The sequence below is a fragment of the Rousettus aegyptiacus genome, unplaced genomic scaffold (genome assembly GCF_014176215.1).
Source record: "Rousettus aegyptiacus isolate mRouAeg1 unplaced genomic scaffold, mRouAeg1.p scaffold_m13_p_15, whole genome shotgun sequence".
NCBI lineage: Eukaryota > Metazoa > Chordata > Mammalia > Chiroptera > Pteropodidae > Rousettus > Rousettus aegyptiacus.
In genome coordinates, this window is record NW_023416290.1 from 50,283,640 (window position 1) to 50,308,711 (window position 25,072).

A 25,072-nucleotide genomic window follows, 5' to 3' on the forward strand; every position below is an offset into this window, starting at 1 on the left:
CTTAGTGATGCTCCATTTCTCTCATCATTGACCAGTGGCATCCTCTTCAAGTTGGCTCTGAACCCTTTTGACATAACTCCCGGTTGTCTGTTAGAGCTTCCGCTTTCATTCTGCGTGGTCTGCCAAGATGTTCCTGTACATTTTCTGTCACAAACCTTGAATTGGTCATTTCTCTAAGGAGCCTGGGTTCATTCTAGTGGGGAATGATATTTCAAGACCTAATGTGGATGATGGGTACTCATTGGGTTGGTCATTTTTTCCAGGTCTTTTCAGTGAAAAGAGCTACGAAATAGGTGTTATTTCCTCTCTCACCCTTTTCTTCTGCCATCAGTAAATCCCATCAGCTCTACCAAAGTACATCTTGAATCGGTCCACCTATTTGCCCATTACCACAGCTATCACCCCGGTCTCTTTCAGACTACTGTAATAGTCCCTTCATTTGATCTCCCTGTTTTCAGTCTCATTTCCTAAAGTCAGTCTCTACGAAGTAGGTAGAGAGATCTCTTTAAATCATTCGGGCGTTCCCCAGCCCTTAGAGTGTAATCCAAAGACCCCCACCATATCCCCCGAGGCCTTTCGTCATCTGGCCCAGGCCTCTCTCTCTGCTCTTCTCACTTCCTCCCCCTCATACCGTTCCTGCCACTCGTGAATGCGGCTTCTCACTCTTCCTTAGAACTCGCCTACCCTATTCCTTTCTCGGTGCTTTTGTTCTGCCCAGTCCGGAACGCTGACCGGCGTGGGATTCTTGCTCCACGTCTCATGCCTGGCCTGTTCTCTTGATTTAGGAAGAAGGCTTTTCTCCTTTCCCAGCTCTGCACCACCTCGTTTTATAGTTCTTTATAGAATTTGTCAGCTGAGTCAAGTTCATTTATTTGTTAATTTGCCTTCCTTAGACCGAAAATCCCATGAGTGCAGGGATCTTATGTGTCTTGTTCATCACTGTGTCCTTGGAACCTAGAATGAAACCTGGCTTATAGTGGACACTGTACAAGTCTGGTGAAGGAATGAACAGTAAATAACCTTGCAAGTCAATACAGCGTATTCTTTCTGTACCTTACAAACATAAAGTAGCTTTCTCTGAGCAGGAAAAAAGTTTACGCTTTTTAGTTTTTCAAACAGCAATGCTGTTCCAGTTTAGCAGAATCATGTGTGAAATATAGAAAGTTGGATAGTGGTGACTTTGAGATTATACTATAAAATCTAAATGTACTCAGAAACCCCCAATCAAGTCATCAAACAAATATCTGTTAAGCTTGTTTCTTAGCACAATAGATATGTGGTTATTACTGGGTGCGTGGGACCATTTAATAAAAATTAAATGAAATTAAGAAATAATTTCCTCGGAAGCACTAGCCCCATTTAAGTATTCAGTCACATGTAGCTGGTAGTGACCATACTGGACGCCAAGATATGGGACATTTCCATCTTCATACTAGATTCTATTGGACAGTGCTGCTATAAACAATTCGTCTGGTCTTAACTTCCCACCTTTCTGTTGCGTAGAGATGGCCGAATCCTGGCCTCCGGGGGCAAATCAAATCACCTTCATCTGTGGTGCTTGGAAGCCAAGCAGCTCTTCAGAATTATCCAGATGCCTACTCAGGTTCGAGCCGTGCGCCATCTAGAATTTCTGCCCGATAGTTTTGATGCTGGTTCTAATCAGGTTAGTGCTGTAACTGCAGGACGTTCTACTCATTGAGGAGTCACATCAGTTTCTGCACTATAATGGCTCTCTCGTTTAACTGGTACCCTGATTGTTAAAGGGATTTAAAATTGCTCGTATATTGTTGTGAAGAGGCTAAAATTGAAAAAGAATTTTAAATTTTAGGTACTGTCTGTTACTGACAATGTGCCCTTTTTCTAAAATCAGTATACTTTAAATTTGCGCCGTACTCCATGGTTTACAGGATGCTTGAGCACATTATTTTTTATTTGATTGTTAAAAAATTCTTTGAGCATTCTACAAATTACGATAGTAAAGCACAGAAACATCTAATGACTTCTCAACACGCTTTTAACTGTAGGGATTAAAGGTGGACAAGGACTAAAATTTTCTCACTTTGTCGTACTGTGTTTTGTCTGCTCTAACTGGCTGATTGCCCCACTCCTGTGAAACATGCTTTCTTTGTATCTTACCTTAGCTTGCAAAGTGCTTCTCCCCCCTCCCTCACCCCCACACACCTTTTTTATTTTTAAGAGTTGAATATAGTCAGACCCTAGCTTTTTTATTTTAAATGGATTATTTGGGATCTTTTACTTTCATGAATTATATACATATGTGTGTGTTTTATCAATAGGTAACATATTCTCATGGTTGAAAATATAAAATATAAAAGGCTTACAGTAAAATCTCTTACTTCTCCCCATTTGCCCAGTTATTCACTCTCCAAACCACTGTTGTTACGTATAGTCTTATGTTTTTCCCACCTTTTTATGCAGCTTTGCACCTTGCTTTTTTCACTTAATTTACCTTGAAGATAGTTCGATATCACTATAGAACTTCATTCTTGGGCACTTAACCTGTTTTTAATCCTTTTCTCTTACAAATAATGCTGCACTGAATAGCTCTGTGCACATCCTGCCTGTAGGAATTGAAACAGCGGTTATCAGGGTTGTCTGCATCTGTAATTTTGACAGATCTTGCCAAATTGCCCTTCAGAGAGGGTCACATCAGCTGTAGATGAGGGGATTTCCTACGACCTGATTAACGGAAGAATGAGCTTTTTCGCTTGTCACATTCGAACCGCCTCCAACTACCCCCAGACTGCAGTCTTTCATACAAGTGACATCAGAGTTTCAAGCAATCACACGGTGGCACTGGTTAGCAGCCACCGGCTCTGAAAGAAAAATCTCTGCATAGACAAGGCAGCAGAGGGCTTTGCTTGTTTAATCGTTTTTAGTACATGTTTTTAATTTTTGCAAATTATGAGTTAAAATTTATTTTTTCACCTTTAAAGACTAGCTTTCCTCTTATCCTTTCACTAATCTTCCCCTCACAGACTTTCTCCGCTCCACACACGTTGGTTACAACACCAAAAGCGGATAGACAGTGGGGAGGCTCACCGAGGCGCAGGTGTGTCGGGGCAGCGGGATGGATGTTAATTCTGATCATCCCCTCGGAATGCAGAAGGGAGACAGACCCTCCACCCACCCTGCTTCTGACAGCCGGTGTGGAGGTCAAAGTTAAGAAATTGTCTGATCATCTCCGTTCCCTTAGTAGGGATTGCTGGAGGTGTGGCCTGCCTGTGGGAATGGGGGAGTCTTAGGTGACTTCCCATAGTACCCCAGGATGGGCTCCTTGCTTATTCTGGTTAAAGCCAGGTTTATCCAGACCAGAACAGGGCATACCTCCGTGGGCCATAATTAGGGATTTCAAAATACATAACAGCTCTTTGTGTATATAATCTCCCCTGACTGTCCTCTCCTCAAAAAAAAATACATATATAAATACACACATATAGATACATACGTACTTATGTGTGTATGTGTGTGTGTAGTTTGACTGAGACATTTGATTTTTAAATGTGTTTTTAGGAACTCATTTTTTTCTCTACTCTTAGGTTCTCGGAGTGCTAAGTCAAGATGGTATAATGAGATTTATCAATATACAGACTTGTAAACTTCTCTTTGAAATCGGGAGCCTTGATGAAGGAATTAGCTCATCGGTAATTAGCCCACATGGACGGTACATTGCATCTATTATGGAAAATGGAAGTCTGAACATATATTCAGTTCAGGCTTTAACACAAGAAATAAATAAGGTATGCTCTCAAGTAAATAACGTCAAATTTTTTAAAATTTAAATGTCGTTCCATTAAAAATAAAATCTTTATGGTAAGACCTAATTCCTTGGACCTTACCCATTTTTCCGGATATATATTTTTTTGCTCTTCCTCCCAATGTCACATCCCCAGACTCGATTTTTCCCATTTATCCTCCTTGCTTACATTCCTGTCTTCCCCAAGGGCATCTGTTCGGTGTCCCTATCCCGTTCGAGGCGCCCCTCCCAACCTTCCCAAAAGAGGCCTTCGGTTCCAGCCTTTCCGTTTCTGTCTCGTGGGCCAGAAACCTTGGGGCACTGTGACTGCTCTCGTTCCTTTATTTCCCAAGGCCGGTCAATGCGAAGTCACGTCGTTTCGTAAGTCTGAACTCTCTGTGCCTGTGCTGCCCATCCTCCATTCAGGTTAGCCATCCTCCTCCTCCTGTTCGTTCTCGTTAACCACCGTTGAATAACAGTACTTTAAACAGGTGTACAAAACTCAGAGCCCTCAGTGCCTGCCCCGGCCCATCCATCCATCTTTTACGTAGCATTTTTCTAAAGTAATATTTTCATTATCAGTCCTAAAATCATGCTACTTTAGTGGATTCCTTCCTTTTGCCCATTGCATTAAGTCCAGACTCTTGCACCTTTTTATCACACTAAAGCATGGAAACATGGAATGTTTCATTTGGACATGTGGGGTGTTCCTTGTTCCTTGTCCTCATATGAAAGGAATTGGCACTTTGATTTCAAAAAAATTTTTTTTAATCACACATTCACTTCGTCTTTGATTTGGGGCTAATTACTCCTTATGGGAACATTCAGCAATAATGGTCTCAAACATTTAAATACCTTGTGGAAGTCATTGTACTTTAGTCATATTTAGAACTTACAAAGCCTGAGATACCTTATCTGCTCATTTCCTTTGAACAAGGAAGAGCCTTTGATTTCAAAGGGAGTATTATTCATGGAGAAAATGTTTCAGTGGATCATTTTGCATTAAGTAAATTGAAGTCGTTGAAGTGTATTTCTCTGTTTGATCGGCCCCATAAAAATGAGGTTTTGGAATCTTAGCCATGCTCTCTGAACTGTCTCTTAGGCCTTTGAGGCAGTAAAGGACTAGCAGCCATCTCTATGTAACTGAGGACAGAGAGGCAGGCAGGAGCCTGGCTTCCAGAGCAAAGTCATCTGGTGGTTTCCCTCGGCATGATTTTGCTTGAGCCCAAAGAATATTAAGGTGCTTCTCCCAGCATTTAGAGGGCCGTATGTCTAACTGTGCCTCGTCTGCTGCAGAGTATCATACTTGTTTGTCGTGTAAGTGCAGAAATGGATTGGTATTCTCTGACTCGAGGCCGACCTTCATAAAATAATTAAATTCTATTTGTTGTTGTTCATCATATATCTTTATTGTCTTCAAAGGAATTTGGGAGAAACGTGCTTTGAATTGTTAGTCAACAAGGAAACACTGGACATTTTATTTACTTTTTAACCTGAAGATTAATATATTAAGACACATTTTTATGTTGACTGAAACAAGTTTTGGAAAGCATATGTTAACAGGTTTATTTTCCAAGGATAGCCACTGGATTTTTTTTTTTTTTTTTTCCATTCAGCCACCTCCTCCTTTAGTGAAAGTGATTGAAGATTTGCCTAAGAGTAAACCGACTTCTGGGGATCTTAAGATGAAAGTAACATCAAGAAGAGTACAGCGGCCAGCAAAATCCAGGGAAAACCAAACACAAACTAGAATAGTGAAACAAGACCTGACTGGCAAGTCTGAAAATAAAGAGGTAAGAACATGTTATAATTAAAGTCGTTTGTTGTGACTGCTGTAAACAAGTCTCCTGCTTTCTAGGCCATCATCACTCTTCCCCCTCTTAGGAATTAGAGGAGAGTCGTAGGAAGAGAAGAAAGTTGTAACTGAAATTATAATATCCCCCTTAAACTTTGTAATACAAAATTAATACATGTTTATGGTTTTTTGAATGTCAAAACAGTATAGAATTGCACTATCCAGTATGCTGGCCACTGGCCACACGTGGTTAGTGAGTACCCGAGACGTGGCTAGTCTATGCTGAGATGTACTGCATCTGCGAAATGCATGTCAGATATTGAAAACTTAGTATGACACAAGAATGTAAACTAATCAATTAATATCTTTATGTTGATTATCATTAGAAGCCATCATTCGTGGCTCACGTTATCTGTTAGACAGTGCTGGTGTAGGAGGTTATAAAGAGGAAAAATAAAAGCATACGTTTCCTCCTTCCTGTTCCCTGGCCTGCTCTTTCTCTCACTCCCCAGAGGTAACCATTGTTAGCTGTCGTCGATATCCTTTTAGACGTTTTCTGCGCTTGTATAAACGTGTATATCTACATCAAAGTAACCACACTTTACCACTGTTCTAAAATTTACTTTTATCACATAAGAGATTGAATACCTGTTTATGTTAGCGCATATAGTGCTACAACATTTGTAAAATATTTATTTGCATAGTATTGCATTTCTGGATATACCTTCGTTTATCTGACTAGTACTGTGCTGGCTGGCATTTAGGTTGTATCGTTAAGTGTGATGCGGTGGATATCTTTGTGCAATTACCTTTGGACATCAGCACAAGCGTATCTATAGAAGTAGAATTTTTAAGTCAGAGTGTGTGCATAGAAATTTTGATAGTAGTAGCCACATTATTCTTCAAAAAGAGTGTTGTACCAGTTGGCCTTTTTGCCTTGTTTGAGATGATCTGTTATCATGTGTGTGTGTGTGAGAGAGATTCACTCAAAAAAAACTTAGAAACAACCAAAATACTATATTTATATGATTAGTAGGTAACTAATCATATAAATATAGTAGAACTATATACTAGAAATATAGGAACATTTAGAAGAAAAGGGAAATAATTATAGTATGTGAAATATAAAAAGCAAGCTACAAGGACTACATACTTGGATGTCCATTTGATTTAAGCAGGATATGAGTATCCATGTATTCATTTTTAAAACCCCATAAGATACTAATAGCAGAACTACATCTGAATAAATCTGGGGGGTCAGGGAGGGCACATCAAAGATGTAAAAAGATTTCTTCTTGTGTTGTGTTCTGCAGTTGAAAAGCCGCTGTACCTTTTCAGTTTTATGATTATGTCACTTACTGGTATTTTTTTCTTTACAGAATGAATTGTCAGATGGCTTAAACAAAAAGCGTTTACAAATCTTATTAAAAGGTTATGGTGAATATCCAACAAAATACAGGTATAGTTTAAATTCATTTATGTTAAATCAGTTTGTTTTTAGGCAAGGCAACCTTTGGTTGACCTCACAGATTGCAAGGACCTTGTCAGCTTACAGTCCTTTATTTTTTATTTTTTCATTTTTTACGCCAACGGCACCTGGTCTTCCTAAGTGTTCTCTCATCCAGGTACTAACCAAGCCCGGCCCTGCTTAGCTTCCGGGATCAGATGGGATCGGGCTTGTTCAGGGTGGCATGGCCGTAGACTTTAAATCAGTTTTACTTCCCACGTTTTTCTTGGTTTTTCATTTCAGAATGTTCATCTGGCGCTCTCTGCTACAACTGCCTGAAAATCATACTGCATTTAGTAGCCTAATAGATAAGGGTATTCATGTGGCATTTCTCAACCTTCAGAAGAAATACCCTATCAAAAGTAGGAAACTACTCAGAGTGTTACAGAGGTATGTTCAGTATATTGCAGCAATGTGTATCTCCCAAAATATTTATCATAAATGAGAAAATAATAATTTTATAGTAGAGAAACTCAGCAGATATTGCTTTAACCAAGAACTCAAATTTAAAATCACCAGTGATAAAACATCAATATGTTGCATATCACTTTTGTGGTATTTTTGCCAAAGATTTATTACCTCAGTCTAATCATGAGAAAACATCAGACAAACCCAGATTGAGGGATAATCTGTAAAATAACTATGTGGTATTCCTCAAAAATGTCAATGTCATAAAAGATAAGAGACTGAGGAACTCATGGAAGAAACTGGAGTGGTATAACAAATAAATGCTATGTTTCATCCTGGATTGGTGAAATGAAAAAAAATGACACACATAAAAATGACATTAGTGGAAAAAATGGTAAAATCTGAAAGAAGTCTGTAATTTAGTTAATAGCCTTGTACTGAGGTTAATTTCTTGGTGTTGATAATTGTACTACATTTATACGTGATGTTAACATGAGAGCAATTTGAGTGAAAGGTATAGAGGAACTCTCTACTATTGTTGAGAATTCTCTACTTTTGTAAGCTTAAAATTATTTCAAAACAAAATGCTTTTTTAAAAAAAGAAAGGAAACCTTAAAAGTATTAGAAATAAATATAGGAGAATTATAATCCCAGAGTAATGCATGACATATTTCTTCTAAGCATGACAAAACCAGAAGAGACCAATATGAACAAAAATCTCGATAAATAAATATTTAAATAGAAAAAAGTCTATACATGTAAGAAAATTTCCAAAACAGACTTATGTAAAACTAAGAAAATATATGCAAAACATGATAAATAAAAGACTGATTTTTTTTAATATATGAAGTGCTGGCATAATAATCTATACAAAATTATCTTGCACCTGTAAAATATAGTAAAGATGCTTTCCATATACTCATGTAAACTCTTTCCAAGATACTATTAAGTGAAAAATGCAAGGTACAGAACAATGTTTATAATATACCACCATTTGTCATTTTTTAAAAAAGAATTTACACTTTCAACAGTGGTTCTGGGGAGGTGAGCTAGACAATAGGTCTAGAAGGTAGAATTTTCATCAAATATACCTTCTACATTGAATTTTTTTTCATGTAAATGTACTATTTATTCAAATAAGTTTTAATAATAAACTGTTTTCCTGTCTTTATTTCCTTATTTTATTTACAGAACACTATCTGCATTAGCTCACTGGTCTGCCATCTTTAGTGACACACCATATCTTCCACTCTTAGCCTTTCCATTTGTAAAACTATTCCAGAACAACCAACTCATCTGTTTTGAAGTTGTCGCTACTCTCATAAGTAAGTAAATAAGCATTAAGTGATGAAACCAAGAGTTCATTCTTGTATATTTTCCTACTGTCTTTGTAGCCTTGCGACATTTAACAATTCTAGTGCAAAACAATCAGATGTAGAGCTTAAAACAGAGTTTGAACATATACACATAAACCTTTTTATTTACAAGAAAATTTGGAGAGTTGCGTTTTAGAAGATGCTGTTACAGGCCAGATTTTGGTAGTAAGAAGGAAGCAGATGCTTCACTTACTGAAAGTCGGTTATTATGCATAGAGTCGTAGTGCGTATTAAAGCATTTGGCGCACAGCGCCTACCTATCGTGGCGAGTGCTGGCTGCTGCCCTCATTCTCATCACCCACAGCTGACATTTGTTGAGAACTTTCTGTGTGCCAAGTACCATTCTTAGTGTTTGGCCTTTATTAATTCATTCAATCTTTATGACAATCCCAGGAGGTAGATGTTATTATTAACCCCTTCTATAGGTGAGGAAGCTGAGTTACAGAGACCTTACGTTTCCGAGGTGAGCTTAAACGCAGAACAAGGATTTGACCCACGCAGGCTTTAGCCTGTATTTCCCAGCCATTGTGTTTATTGCCAGTCAGCATCCTTTATGCTGAAATGTGAATCATTTTGTTCAGTTAGTAAAATCAGGTCAGTTAAACAGTCAATAAACTGGATTCAAATTATAGATTGGTTTAATAAAAATAACCAATTTTATACGTCTTTTTAAATTACTTGAAATGTTTTTCTTGTACAAAGGAGAAAGGAGACAAGCACTCGATTATAACAATAAAATTCTGAAAAAGGGAAATAAAAAGATCCAAGCATGCATATTGTGAATATTTTATTTCTCTTTACATTTTTTGTTTCTTTTATTATACTGTATTTGCTTTAATAAATTTTTACTGATGATTGGAGAAAATATAGGAGAATATACCCCCCAAAAAAAGAAAATTTGCCAGAATTTCTTTTCCCCAGAGAAAAATCTTTGATAATATATCAGAGAATTTCATATGAGCATTTTCCCTAAATCGTTAAATATTCTTGAAAAACATAATTTATTGCCTGCATAATGTAATATTTCATCTTATATGTATAAGTCACCAATTGCCAGACTTCTGCATTTTTTTCCTAATTTTTTTACACTGTTAAGCTGTTTTTTACTTTTGTAATTATACTATTATTTAATATGTTATATACATTTCCTTTATTTTTATAAACTTTGTAAACATTTTATTGACTGTAATATTCCATAATGTGCATGCAGTAGTGTAATCTATTGGACATTTAGGTTGTCTCTAATTTTTACCTATTAAAAGTAACAATATTATAATGACCTTCTCACACAAATATTTATAATAATTTCTTTTGCATAGATTCCCAGAATTGGTAGTATTAAGTCATAAGATATGAATAATCTAACTGATTCTCCAAAAGGGTTGTACTAGTTTGCCCTCCCAATAATGCTGAGTTTTAAAGGAAAAAAAATAACAACAGCAAAATGCCCTATATCCAGAATCAGGAATGCTTTGGGCAGGTTTGTTTGTTTAATTGTTTGTTCTTGTTGACTGCTCTGAAGAAATTGGCAAGTTTCTATAGCCTAAAATACTGTACGAACATGATTGAATTTTAAAGTGTTATCTAGAATTTAAAGAGTTATATTTTTCCTTGATTAATGGGCACGTGCAGGACATGAAGAGTGGATGCATTTAAGAATTGCAAAGTCCTTTGGTAACACAGAAAGGTAAAGGTAAATTTTCCATTTTTTTCTTCATAGTCAATTGGTGTCAACACTGGTTTGAATATTTTCCTAATCCTCCTATCAATATTCTTGGTATGATAGAAAATGTTTTGGCATTTCACGACAAGGAACTGCTACAACACTTCATACATCATGATATAACTTCCCAGGTAAGAAGTATCAGGTTTTTAGAATAGCATGACTTATTTTGGAAGCTAACATTAGTTCTGATATAAACAAACAATATTTTCTTGAAAGACTATAATAAAAAAAATACAATTGTGTTTTTAACAGTATTTCATTCTTTTTCCTCATTAAACTGCTTTCCTGAAAGTCTATAAAGAAGGGTCCAAATTAAGGTAGTTCTTTTCATAATTACATTTTTAATATAATAGCTAAACCAAACACAAGACAGTATTCGCGACGGCTGTTACAATTTTTCCCTAGGAAACTAATAACTTTTTTCTTATTTATTTCAGCTGTATGCGTGGCCTCTTCTTGAAACCGTGTTCTCAGAAGTGCTGACAAGGGAGGAGTGGCTAAAATTATTCGACAATGTCTTTTCCAACCGTCCTTCGTTCCTCCTGATGACCGTCGTAGCCTACAACATATGTTCTCGGGCTCCTCTGCTCAACTGTAACTTTAAAGATGATTTCGAGGTAAGCTTCCTTGTTCTTAGGTCGTGGTTCTCAGATTTCATTTAGTTCAATTGAAAGGTTCACTTACTTGGGGAGTACCCATCACACGTGAGGTACAGATGCTAGGACATAAGAAGACAAGCGAAAGCAAGTGGTACCCCATTCGCGCCTTCCTCGGTAGACAACGTGATAGGCAGTTACAGCCGACTGTTAATCTTAAAATCATAGCTTCAGAAAGGAATCACAATATTGGAGTTTTGTGCTTTTTGCCTATATAAAGAACGTTTAACAGTTGGTAGTCGTTTATTCCGTGCCTGATCTTATCGGTGACCCATCTGGTCTGTGATAATCAGGGTGCTTATCCATATGCAGAATGGTTACTATGAGAATTTTGAGATTTGGCAGGGAAGTGACTGGAGGCAAGCCTTAGAGGAGGTTTTTAAAAGGAGAGATTCTTGTGGTAGGATGAATTAAGTTGGGTGTTTTTTGTTTGTTACTTATTTCGTGGTTCCTGTCAAATTAAACTTTATCCATTCTTCATGTTCACAAGATACACACATAGAACAAGATAACGTGGATACATTTCAGATATTTTTTTAAATCAAGCTAATTTATTTTCAAAGGCTAATTTATTTTGAATTTATTTCAGATTTTGAAGGGAAAAACTCCAGGTAGAAGATTGTGTTCAATTGTTAGAGAATTCTTCTCCTATTATACATGAAGCCTTCATCTTGAGTTAAAATTTAAAAAGGATTATCTCAAAAGTTTATAATAAGGTTGTGAAATTTTTTTTTACATTTCGACAATATGAAATTGAATCATTTTAAAATTGGGGTTAAGAAAAACTTCAGTGAATTTGAAAAAAAAATCCTCTCAAAGATAAATTCACATTTATATTTTTAAACTCCTGTTTTAATTCTATCTTAATTTGCTTTGTTAGGTGAATCTTGATTTACACACAAAGTTTTCTTTCAGTATTTTTTTCACCATCGGAATAACCTGGATATAAGTGTTGTAATTCGAGAAGTTTATCATCTCATGGATACCACGCCTTCGGATATCCATCCGGACAGCATGCTCGATGTTTTTGTAGCCCTGACAAAAGGACAATATCCAATATTTAACCAATATCCAAAGTTTATTGTGGACTATCAAACACAGGAACGAGAAAGAATTAGGAATGATGAATTGGATTACTTGAGAGAGAGGTAATCATGGAATAGTTGTTCTACGAAAGAAACAATCTGTTTAAATATAAACCAGAAATTTGTTTATGAAAGATACATGTTAAGTATTTGTGTAAAATCAGAGTTCGAAGGCTAAAAATATCTTTAAAGATATTTAATTCTTACATTAAAAAGTAGAACAATTCTATTAATTGGGTATACATTTTGTGCTTTGGTTATTCTTGGATTTAAATTACTCGTTTTCTTGTTTGCATTGTCATATAATAATAAGTCGTATCTACTTAAGGCAGACAGTTGAGTCTATGCAAGCTGAAGTAGACCAGCAGAAAGTTGAAGATGAAGCTTGGATTCAAAAACAAGAACTGCTCCAGAAAGCTGAAGAAACAAGGCGAGAAATGCTCTTAGAGGAGGAGGCGAGGGTGATACAGCAAAGACAGAGGTGTGTTTTAGTCTGAAAAGGTCTGGACCTGTGAGTTAGTTGACTTTTTACTTTCTTCAAATTTTCATTATAGGAACAAAACTATATATAGTATTACTCAGGTGCAGTATTTCCAGTAAGCAAATATTTAAGTTATTAAAAAGAAATCTGTGTATATACAACTTTTCAAAAAATTGAAAGATACTAGAATTTAATTCTAAAGCTGTGCTGAATATGATATAACTGCGCACTGATTATTCGAAAGTAATACAAGATCTAAGGCACCCTGGAGGACATTGTTAGAAACATTATTCTACAGTGGGCAAAATGCTTTGTAATATAGTGCAGAATAAATCACTTTTAAATTGTGTTTTAAACATATCTGTGTGACCTGAAAATTGAAACATAAAACGGTGATCTCATTATGCATTTTATACTTTGGAGGACAGGGGAAGAAGTATTAAATGCTTATTCAAAAGTAAGTTGATAAGGTAAAATGTTTAAATTAATTAAGATTAAGAGACGACCATTGATACTAGCCTAATTGTTGGTAAACTCACTTCTATATGTGTTTATTGATTCTTATGTTTGAGTGGTACTTTCTGAAACATTCCTGATGCAAGTTAAAATGAATTACTGAACTGACCCACTAGCCTTTTACTAAAATTCTAAGAGAATGAGCATACGTCATCTTTGGTAACATTGGAGCATTTTTTTGGCCTTCTTCCTTCGGGTAAAGGATATCAATTATATTGAGATGGTCTGCGTAGTGGACCTGTAAGAACTTTTCAATATGAAAAGGAGAGCCAATTGCATATGGATCACTTGTCGTTTTTATAAATGTAGGCTTATTTTGTAATTGGGCATCTTTATTTATATAGTATAAATACAGTTTTGTCACAACGGCACTAATAAAATTAGGGAGGTAGACCAAAATAGATTGGCAGGCCTTTTATTGTCGTGAAACATGTTTTTCCATTTAAATCTATATTGGGCAGTGTTTTTATTTGTTCCTCTTGATGTGTTTTGTATTTAAGACTAGCTGCTGTGAAAAGGGAGCTAAAGGTAAAGGAAATACACTTACAAGATGCTGCAAGAAGGCGTTTTCTGAAGTTTCAGCAAGATCGTCGTGAAATGGAACTAAGAAGGCTGAATGATGAAATTGAGAGAAAGGTTTATTATTCTTACCTTAGTACTCATATATTATCTCCACTTATTCTCATTTAAATGTAACGAGCACCTTCAAGTTAGATATTACTCCTAGAGTTCACAATGAATGCTAAGTAATAGCCCTTTTAATTTTACTTTTTCCTTCAGCTTTTCTTACTTTCTTTTTTATTTCATTAATGGTTAAATATTTTAGAAATACCAGGAAAATTAGTCAAATTGACTAGCGTCCCTGATGACTATTTCTCTTAAAATAGAAGTATTAATTAACCACTTAGTTAATTGTGAGGTGGGGGAAATACTCTTCTTTAATATAACAGTTTATACATGGGCAATATAAAAAATTTTCCATTATAAGATAATATGGAGTTAAAAATAGACCTTCTTTACTCTTCTCTTATTTCATCCCAAAAGATAACTATTTTAAAAAATAGTTATAGACGTTTGTATAGTACCCCACTGTATGAATTGTCGTAGTTTATTTAGCTAATCCTTCCCTGTTGGACATCTACATTGCTTTCCCTGTTGGACATCTACGTTGCTTACCATGTTTTGCAATACAAAACAGTGCTAGGGTGTGTGTACATTCTGTGTACAAACCTTTGAGTATTTGCACACATACCTTTGTTGACTAAATCCGAAGGTATGCCAAATTATCCTCCAAAAAAGAACCCACTTAAGCTGTTCTACGTGTATAAGAGTCCCCATTGCTTTGTCTGTTCCCAAGCACACTGTTCAGTGGCAGCTTTGTAATATTTGTTAGCTGGTGGGCCTAACTGCCACTATTCATCTGCCTCTTCAGAGTTTGCCTCCGTATTTTCAAATGTTCATCATTTCAAATAGACTTTGAAAATTTTATCACTTTTCCTCTGAAATCTCATCTCCCCTCCATCCTATTGGAATTTTTATTAGGATTGCATTGACTTTATAGAATAATTTACAGAGTTTCAAAACTACATTTGGTAAAATCCTAAATATTTTTAAAGTATTTTTAATTTATATGTATTAGAAATTATTTTGCCTTTATAGCATGAGATAATACTTTTTTGTTTAAAACCCATTAATTTTAAATTGGTTTTTTAAATTAATGATTTTTTAAATTCTCTCATCTAGTAAATTAGGTTGATAATTCATTATTCTAGAAAAGTATGTGATCTTCTCCAAAAGTAATACAGGTTAGAATTCTGACCTCTATTTTAAACCCTTTGAGAGAGTGGAAGGTAATTTTTTGGTCAGAGAATCCTGTGAAGTCCTTTCAGTGGAGTGATCCGGCCTCTTCCTACCCTTCCGGCCTCCTGTTCTTCCACGCCCCTGTTCTGACAGTGAGCCCTGATGCTGCTGAGCTGCGTGCAGAAGTTTCTCTGCTCACAGTTCAGGCACCAGCAGGAAAGACTGTTTGAGTCCAAAGTGACACATACAGGTGGCTGCAGACATCTGTTAGCAGCAAGTAAAGGTGACCTGTGTTTGCTCTGGCACATGGCTGTTTGTATGCCTGAAAGGAATAAGTAAAAGGGCTTCTGTAATTGAAATTCCTAAACGCATTGGCCATGCCAGACCTCTCTTCCACCTATCAGCATTATTACTGCTCTTGCTGTGTAAACTCAAGTATCCCCGCACCTTCGAGCCAGCTGCTTTCCCAGTAACCTTCTCAATTTGAACTGGTGGCCAGTTCGTTGATTTTTTGGCTCCATGGATACACGTCCCACCATATTGTCGTTTTTACTCTTTGATTCTCCTCTCAAAGATATTTGATAATGTGTCTTACCTTTACAATATCTAACACTCTGCCTTATGAATGCAAGTAATCAGATTTTGCAGAAAGGTGAACTTTAAATTAACCAAGTCCAAGCAGGGCAAATACAGGTTAAACATGGAGTTACCACTTGCCAAACCACGGTTCTATAAGTACAGAAGTTTAATCAAATAAATGTTATATTTAAGAAAATTAACATTCTGTATTTTTATCTACCACAAATTTAAATTGCTCAAGTGTTTCTAACTCATAATATTGGCTAATGTAACGTGGTAAGAACCGCCATCTGTCCTCCTAGTCTGGGTAGATGAGCATATGGTAATTGCGCTTTATTTTTTAGAAAATTAAGCTTAACTTTAACTCAGATATTATTCCTAGATTCCACAGTGAATATTAACGTATCGTCAATTACTCTGGTTTCAAAAACCCCATATCTGTTATTTAGGGTTGTTTAGATGACAAGATTACTGAATCTACTAAAAACAAAAATTATTTTGTAAATTTTTTTTGGTATTCACAGTTTGTTGTTTGGCCACAGGTATATATGAGAGATCAAGAAATTGCTAGTACAGTTAAAGACCTAGAAATGAGACATCTGGAACTCGAATCACAAAAAAGACTTTATGAGAAGGTAAAAATCAGCTATTTTCATTATAAGGCTATTTTCAATATAAGAAAAGTAGAGTTTGTACAGACTCTTTTTCGACTGTATTTATTCATAGTTATTTAATGTTCATTTTATTTGTTTATTTAAGCAAAAAAAAAGTAGTGTCACCCAGGATTGTAAGGTAGTCAAAATGTCTGAATGTGCACAGTTTGTTGTAATTCTTTAATTCATGTTTCTCTTAGAACTTAGTTTAATCTGAAGCACCAGAGGTAAGCCCCAGATTTTGCCTCAGAATCTTCTACCAACTTGCTCAGTTTTCCTATATCTGTGTCATAGTGACTATAAAATTTTCCCAGTGCTTCGCAAGGACCTTATAAGGTAAATCAGGCGAGAGTGGTAAAGTACTTTAAATTTGAATTTTCTAGAATCAAATTATCAAGTATCTACTTAGTGGGCGTAATTTGATTTCCAAGACACTGGAAAATTAGGAAAAGCATTTCGTTACTCATTTATTAAATGTCAAAACCTTAAGTTTTCACTTCGTTCAGCTCTCCTAAAGTAAGATTTTGAGTTTGAAATTAGTGGCAACTGCAAACACCTAACAGGTAACATACATGTGGTTGATCGTTATTCATGTTAAATAAGATTTAAACACACAGCATTCATTCATACCTACAATACTTTTTAAGTATTGAGCCAGGGATTTAAGCTTTGACTAAGCCTCCTCTAACTTTGATAGATGCAATTCATTTGGATTAAGCTTTAGTTTACTTTTTACTGTCTTTTCTTTGGGGGAAGAGAGAGGGGTGTGGCACTAGGAAATATGATTTCAGAATTCACAGAAAATTTGCAAAAAAAAAAAAAAATACTAAGAATTTCCAATTTTTTTTTTATATTTTCTAATACTATAACATTTTGCTAAATTTGAATTATCTTTCTCTTTCTATCTATACATACACATTTTTCCGAACTGTTTAAGTTGTAGGCATGATGCCCCTTTGTCCCTAAATACTTCATTTATATTTACTAAAACCAAGGAATCCTCATTACATAACCAGATTATAGTTATCCAAATTAACATATCTGTTGCGTGAACCTTATTCATATATGACCAGCTGTCCTGAAAACATCCTTTAGAGCAAAAGAAAATCTAAGATAATTCTTTTTTTCAGTTGTCATGTGTCTTTAGTCTCCTGTAGATTGGAACCATTCCTGAGTCTGTTTTTTATGATATTAATATTTTTGCAGCATATAAGCCAGATATTTTGTAGACTGTCCCTCAACATTTGTCTATTGTTTCCACATACTATGCACTTCTGGCAGGAATGCCACAGAAATGATGCTTTTTCTTTCCATTTATCATATTATTTTTGCTGTCTTTCGAAGGAAGTATTTATTTAAGCAAACCAATAGTTAGAGAAGATTTAACCTGTTAAATAAAACTAACTTACAAAGTCATAAACTTTTACCTGGTCAGTTAGATACAGTTATGCTGCTTTTTTCAAAATAACAATAGTGATTCATTAACACTTCATCTGCCAAATGTATCTTACATTAGGTTGATTAAATTCATCTGTTTCTAAATAAATGATAACCCAGGAAACAAACAATATTGAGATTACCTCTCTTGGAAATATGAGCTCAATGTTCCAAATGTACCTACTTTGAAAACAAATTTTTTTAACAAAAGAATAAAAGTAAGCACAAATAAGCACAAACGACCTATGATCCAGGATTTTTTGTCTCTCTGTCCCTGGCTTTGTCTCTGTCTCTCACGCACATGATCCTTCTCCATGGCATAGTACCAGCTTTGCAAAGATTGCTCTTAGGGTTAAATGAGTTAATAATGTAAATTTCTGTGTCAGGAGTCCCCAAGACTACTGTCATGTTCAATGATTTGCTGGAAAGACCCACAGAACTCAGAAAACTGTTCAACTCTTGGTTATGGTTTATTACAGTGGAAGGATTACAGATTAAACTCAGCAAAGGTTAAAGGCACATAGGATGGAGTCCAGTAGGGATCAGTCGTCCTCTCCCAGTGGAGTCATACAAATAGCACTTAATTTTGCCGGCGATGATGTATGACAACACATATAGAGAGAGTATTGCCAAGCAGGCAAGCTCACCTGAGCCTTGTTGTCCAGGGTTTGACTGGGGCTTGATCCTGTGGGCAAGGTCAGCGTGTGGCTGACCTTCATTACTTATGGACAGAAGTCATAGTGATATAGTGTGGCCCAGGGCCCCCGCCATAAATCTCACTGTTGGCATAAGCATAAGCTATCAGGCATGGCCCAAGGCCCCATCTATACAGAGACATGCTTATCAGGCAGGATATTCCAAGGGCTTAGCTAATCAAGGGTTCATCTTTTCTTTGGAATGTGCAGGATTCGTGTAACCCAGGCTACCGTGGTAACCCTTTACCGCACCGCGTCTGATGCGTGGCCCTGCGTAGTTATTAGTTTCCTCCTTCCCCGTTGGCCTAAAATGCTGTCATTTTACAAAATGAATTGACGGCTTCTTTCCCCATCTGCTCCTTCAAGCCACCACCCTGTCTTCATCTCTCTACCCTGTTTAGATTTCCATCATTTTCCTCCTTAATCTCTACACGTGCATTGTTTTACCTCTTTATGGCGTAGCTAAAATTCCGTATTCTATTTTTCTTTTTCACTTAATAAAATCCTTTTTCTGAATGGCTACATAGCTTCCCGGTTGTCATTTGTAGTGACTAATGATGAACCATAAGTTAACCTTTTTTCTTTTCTTGGATATTTAAGTGGTTTACAATTTTTGGCAATAAACTCCTTCACACATATATTAGCTCTACATATAACTGAAAACACTTTTATTTTTAACTAGTTATAAATGTAATTAGGCCCCCAGTAGCTAGTTAGAAAAGCAGAAAAAAATCCCTCAGGAAATAGCTCCTGGTGCTCACTTTGGCAGTAAATAGGAAATAACTGCTGGCATCATCAGTAAGGATGAGTGAGATCCTTTGGTACGTGCAGTTGGCATTTTTCCTCTTTAACTTTAAGTCTTCGTGAATACTGTTCGCTATGTGCCCCCCAAGCGCTGTGCCCCCTGGCACGCCCCACTCCCTTGCCCTTGCCAACTACTGGTTTACTCTGTGTCTCTATGGATTTGCCTATTCTGGACATTTCATATAAATGAAATCATACAACACGTGGTCTTTTGTGACTAGTTTCTTTCATGGAGCATGATGTTTTCAAGGTTCATCCATGTTGTAGCTTGAGTGAGTGCTTTTTTATTTTTTGGCTGTATACCAAATATTCCATTGTATGCATGGACAATATCCATTCCTCAGTTGGCGGATATTTGGGTGGTTTTCATTTTTTGGCTCTCACGAGTAGTGCTACTCTGAAGGTTTACATGCAGCTTTTCGTTTAGACATATATTTTCATTTCTCTTAGATATGTACCCAGGAGTATAGACTCCCAATTTCTCTACATTCTCGTGAGCAATTGTTACTGCCTGTCCTTTTGATTATAGCCGTACTAGTGGGTGTGAAATGGTTTTGATCTGCATTTCCCTAATGACTTATAATGTCATGTATTTATTGGCCATTTTTATATCTTCTTTGGCGATCGTGTGGTTAACGTCTATTCAAAGTGTTTTCTTGAGCCATATTTTCTTGGTTTTTAATATGTCATATAATATTTTGGTAAAAACTAGACATTTTAAATAACATAATACAACAAATCAGATTCTTCTCCTTCCCAAGGGTTTTTGGTTGTTTCTTTGCTTAGTGACTTTGCTGAATTAATTCTGTAAAATCTCTAGTCTCTGTCATGTGTAGCCACTGAAGTCTCTATTCAGGTAGCCTAGTGACTGGACAGAGATTTCCTTAGATGCCTTCAACCTCTAGTCTTTGCCAAGGGTTCTGTGTGCATACTCCCAGGGCATGCCTTCAACACTCGATGTTGCAAAACCTCATTTCACCGCAGTTGAGAGTTATGGATATTCTCTCAAGTCTAGGCATTCAGACAGCCCCTAGCATGTGCACAGCCATACACAAGCCCTTAGCATGTGCACAGCTGTACATATGGCCTTCCAGAGCTCTAGGAATCTATGGGAGTTTTTCAGAGACCCCTGTAGACATCTAATTCCCCAGCTTTCTCCATAAAACTTTACGATTAGCTTATTGTTTGTTCTGGATCTACTGCCTCAGGCAACCAATATATTCAATGGTTTCCTCCAATTGTTTTTAGCAAATATCCCCAGAGAAAAGGCGTTTGGAAGTAGGGAAGTTCTGAGTCAGGTCAGAGAAAGACAGTCTTGGGAGCAGAGTCCTCCAGAACTACTAGATGATTTGACAGTTCTCTAGGAACAGGATTTTGAAGAAGCACCAACTCCATTTTGCCCCTCCATTGGCTGCCAGGCTACTGATGGTCAAGACTAATGCAGACCTTAAGGGTGGGGTAGGACAGGAATAATGCAGGTTAAAAATGCCGTAAAGCTGGCTGACCTTTACCAGGATTCGGCCATTTTATGAATAAATGCCCCCTACCCCCAGATTGCTGCAAGCCTTCAGTTAATTTCCAGAGTTCTGAAAAAGTTGGTTTTGCCAGGGTTCTCATTGTTTTATGGAGAGAATTTTCAGATTCTTATTCTTATTTTCACTGACATCACTGATGTTTGATTTTTATACTTCGAAAATTAGATGATTTACAGTTTTTATTTGTGTGCATATTAGTATTCTGGGGGGGGGAAGAAAAGTCATTTTTGTGTTCTAGCATTATTATATAGACCAGCAATTTTTTTTTAACAGAATTTTACTAGAAATCAAGAAGCTGTTGCAAAGGAAATGAGAGAAGATGCAGACGCCTATAGACGAAAAGTGGATCTTGAAGAACACGCATTTCATAGACTGTTAGAAACAGATGAAACTCAGAACCAAAAAACTCAGAAGGTAAAACTATGGTAAATTCAGTGTACCATAGGGGGAAATTTCCATCTGTCTTCTTTTAAAAGAAGGAATTCAAAATTAAACGATGAAGTTGAGTCGATTCATTTCTTCGCTTCGGTTCTCATAGTCCCTAGAATCTCTCATTATTTATTTATAGGTTACTTACTTCATTGACAGCCACACACGTGTGTCTTTTATCCTTTTTGAGAATTTTAAGACTTAGAAGAAAACACAAAGGAAATAGTAACTTTATAAAGTGTAGTATCTTACTGTGTTAAGTCTCAGAAATTGCCCCTGAGTAAATTAGTTTTAAATATCAGGCTTCTGTCTGGCATATAAGCCAGCATTTTCAAAGTGTAGTCTCTAAAATACTAATAACTTTTATTCAATAAAATGAGAGATGACAAGAATTAGAAATACTGTGTTACAGTTAGGTTTTTTTCATGCCAAATTTGAGGATATGGTACATTATGAATCTTTGAGAAAAATTCCCAGGCTTATTGGAGAAATTCTGCCTTAAATGAATGAAATAGGATCTGAGACCTTCAAGAAAGAGCTTTTTCTGTCATCCCTTGACCAGCATGTTAAGTGGGTCTGTGGCAGGGCCTGGCCTTGGTCCAGGAGCAGGACCAGGGTAAGAGTTCCCCACATCCAGCGCTGCAGCAGTTCCGTGGCTGATGCCCCCGGAATATCCCACCTGTTTCTTTGTCCTTAAAGACTTTTCTAGCCTGTACGAATGGGCTCTTACGACTCCTTTCCAAAGGGTTGAATGTGGAAATTGTTTAATCCCACCTGTCCCTTAACACAGATGTTCTCAGCCATGGCTGTTCATTCAGATCACGTGAAGGGCTTCCTAAAAGTGCCACTCTCCAGCCGCCCCAGAGGTTGGATCGATTGGTTTGTGGTGGAGTCTGGACGTCAGCTTGTTCTAAACACTCTGAGATGATTGCAATATGCACCCAGGGTTATGAACAGCTGCCCTAGACACGTGGAGACATTAAGAGGGTCAATCATAATTATATATAGTGTGACCTTATTTCTGAAATTTACAATTTTTCTTAGTTAATTGAAGAGAACTTGGCAAAAGCTGAACAAGCATGTCTAAATACTGACTGGCAAATTCAAGCTTTACATAAACAAAGATCTGATGATCTACAACGACACGAACGTTACCAGGAAATGGCCAAAATCCTTCGGAAAAACAGAAGGAAAGAAATAGAAGTATTAAATGCAATGATGGAGGAGGAAGCTAATAAGGTAAAAATGTGTTTTAAACTTCTTGCGATTAATCATTTAAATTTTGAAATATTACAGAACCAAATGACAAAGGCACCAAACCAAATAATTTTTTGTTGGAATATATCATAAAGATGATCTAATTTTAATAGATATTGCTCAGAGAAGAAGCCTAGTGTTGATGTTACCTAAAAATGACTAAGCATCTTTCTCATTTACATTCGTATGTCTCAACTTCTCAGCTTCCTGGCTTTGTTCTGGCTGATTGCATAATGTTTACCAAATTCTCTATACTTAGAACATAAAAGATTTTGTAGTTAAGAATTATGTGTAGTTGCTAGTAACAAAAACCAAAATAACAGTGACTATAAGCAAAATAGAAGTTTGCCTTTTTCACATGAAAGAAGTCTGGAGGTAGGCAGACCAGGTGGTATCTGACTCCAAGGTCATCAGGAAACTGTAGTACTTCCGGGTCCGTGTCTTTCATTCTCAAGGATACTTTACCGTCCATGATAACTGGCGTTTCAGCCATCACATAAACATTCCGTTCCGCAGGAAGAAAGTAGGGCAGAGGTGCAAAAGGTTCCACCTCCCAGTTTAGACGATTCCTTTTGAACTCCTTTCCAGAAGTCCCATATCACATTTCTAGCCACATTTGTCTGCAAAGGATGTTGGAAATGTAGTATTTTTAGCAGGAAACATTATCATCCCAAATAAAATTGAATTCTCTTCCTAAAGAAGAATCAGTAAATGGGTTTCGAGGAGACAAGAGTATGTATCACACATTCCTTTCTTATGGTTTATCCTCCCTGAGCAGCTCTGGGACTGTGCTCTGTACATATTGCAGACACAGTGGCCTTCCCTGAGGGCACTGACGGGCTAGGGAGATCAGGAGCGAGGTAACTGGCTTGAGTTCATTCCTCTTTCTGCTGCTATATCATCACGTCTCTTCTGAAAGCTTTTCCTAATGCATTTCCTTCAAGTCACCATTCCAGTCTCATTTTCCTCCTACCCCGTCCCAGGGCTATGAGGCCCTATTATAACCCTTTCGTTCAAGGACACGGAGGGGTGACAGTGATGCCCAAATCACTTAGGCTGTTCTCTCAGGAAAATCGTGGCGGAAGCCCACATCTTCAAGGTGAGGATTGCTCGCACTAGGGCTAGACCGTGTAAAATGAGGTGCTAGTCTCCGTTGGGTAAAATGGTATTTTTGCCAGTAGACTGAGAATCGTGAGGGCTTTCCACGTCATGCAGAGATTCCCCTTGGAGTCTAGTGTCCTGGGTTCTAAAGCTAGCTCGACTACTGTGTGGCCTTGGAGGGTCACTCAGACTGCTTCCTCATCAGTAACAGGAAAGGCATGGATCTGTGTCCCCCCCGGCCCTAATGATTCTTCAAAGTTTATGTTATTTAATGCACATTTAATTCATTGGTTTTTCTATAACGTAAAAATATTATGTGTGTTTGCATATAAAAGCTGTAGCATCTCTAGAACTTTGCCAAGCTTTAGGAGTTATATAGTATTTTAAATTGATTATTTTAGTTACCCCTCGAGCTAGTTTTAAGACTATTATATTTTTACTTTAGGAAGAAGAAAGTAGGTTTTTGTTTTTTGGATTTTTTGCTTTGTTTTGTTTTTTAATTTTATTAGTTTCAAGTATACAGTACATTGGTTAGACATGTATATAGTTTATAAAATGATCCCCCAATTGCCCTTTCTCCCCTCTGGCTCTCCACCTAGCCAGTACAGTAATGCTAACTGCATTCCCTCTGCCGTGCTCCCCGTCCCTGTGACCAACGATCAACTACTAATATGTACTTCTTTAACCCTTCACCCCATTCTCCCAGCTCCTAACCCTCTGCCCTCTGGCTGTCACCAGATTGTCTTCTATATTTGTATTTTTGATTAGTTTGTTCTTTTTTGTTCCTTAGATTCCACTTATGTGTGAAATCATATGGTATTTATCTTTCTCTGTCTGGCTTCTTTCACTTAGCATAATAACCTCTAGGCCCATCCATGAAAGTAGGTTTCATTACGCATACCAGAGCTGGACAGAGAATTCATTCCACATAACTTGACGACCATAGCTAACACTGCTTGTGAGAGACAGGAAAGTTGTTAAGAGAGTAAATCCTTAGAGTTCTCATCACAAGGAACACAATTTTTCCTTTTTTTCTTCTCTTTTTATTGTCTGTATATGAGAAGATGGAAGTTAAACCTGTTGTAATCATTTCATAATATATGTAAATCGAACCATTATGCTGTATGCCTTAAACTTACACAGTGACATATGCCAATTATTTCGCAATAAAATGGCAGAAAGAAGAATTCATTTTCTGAATTTTGTAGACTGTATTATTAAGGTGTAGCATTCAAGTTAAATGAAACAGTTGCCGTTAATTTAAAAAACTAGCTTAATCCCCTAAGATTTGTGATTTAAAGTGTATTGAAATGAATGCTCATTTCAGTGACAGTGGGGACCCGAATGTGGGCACACGGCTCCGCAGAGGGCCTCTGCTTCAGGGTTCTTCACCGGCCTCGGGCCAAGGCAGACACCCAGATCACCCTAACACCAAACAGAGCCTCCGGCCTTGGGAGTGTAAAGGGCAGTGCGGC

The 25,072-nt window shown here is 36.9% G+C and overlaps 1 protein-coding gene and 1 pseudogene across 2 annotated transcripts in view; one reads left to right on the forward strand and one right to left on the reverse strand.

The window, feature by feature from the left end:
• TBC1D31 (TBC1 domain family member 31) overlaps positions 1-25,072 on the forward strand; it is a 46,020-nt gene that overhangs the window by 15,230 nt on the left and 5,718 nt on the right. Inside the window, exons 6-19 of one of the 2 annotated variants that reach the window (XM_016131192.2) lie at positions 1,504-1,663; positions 3,561-3,761; positions 5,374-5,550; positions 6,932-7,011; positions 7,303-7,449; positions 8,659-8,792; positions 10,564-10,697; positions 11,007-11,186; positions 12,141-12,373; positions 12,639-12,791; positions 13,808-13,943; positions 16,229-16,321; positions 21,084-21,224; positions 22,284-22,478. In XM_016131192.2, the coding sequence (XP_015986678.2) occupies positions 1,504-1,663; positions 3,561-3,761; positions 5,374-5,550; positions 6,932-7,011; positions 7,303-7,449; positions 8,659-8,792; positions 10,564-10,697; positions 11,007-11,186; positions 12,141-12,373; positions 12,639-12,791; positions 13,808-13,943; positions 16,229-16,321; positions 21,084-21,224; positions 22,284-22,478 (2,164 nt within the window). Of the gene's footprint in view, positions 1-1,503; positions 1,664-3,560; positions 3,762-5,373; positions 5,551-6,931; positions 7,012-7,302; positions 7,450-8,658; positions 8,793-10,563; positions 10,698-11,006; positions 11,187-12,140; positions 12,374-12,638; positions 12,792-13,807; positions 13,944-16,228; positions 16,322-21,083; positions 21,225-22,283; positions 22,479-25,072 lie in introns of those variants that run through there. The other variant, XM_036232991.1, reaches the window with a different exon arrangement.
• Positions 7,137-7,255, reverse strand: LOC118612088 (annotated as a pseudogene).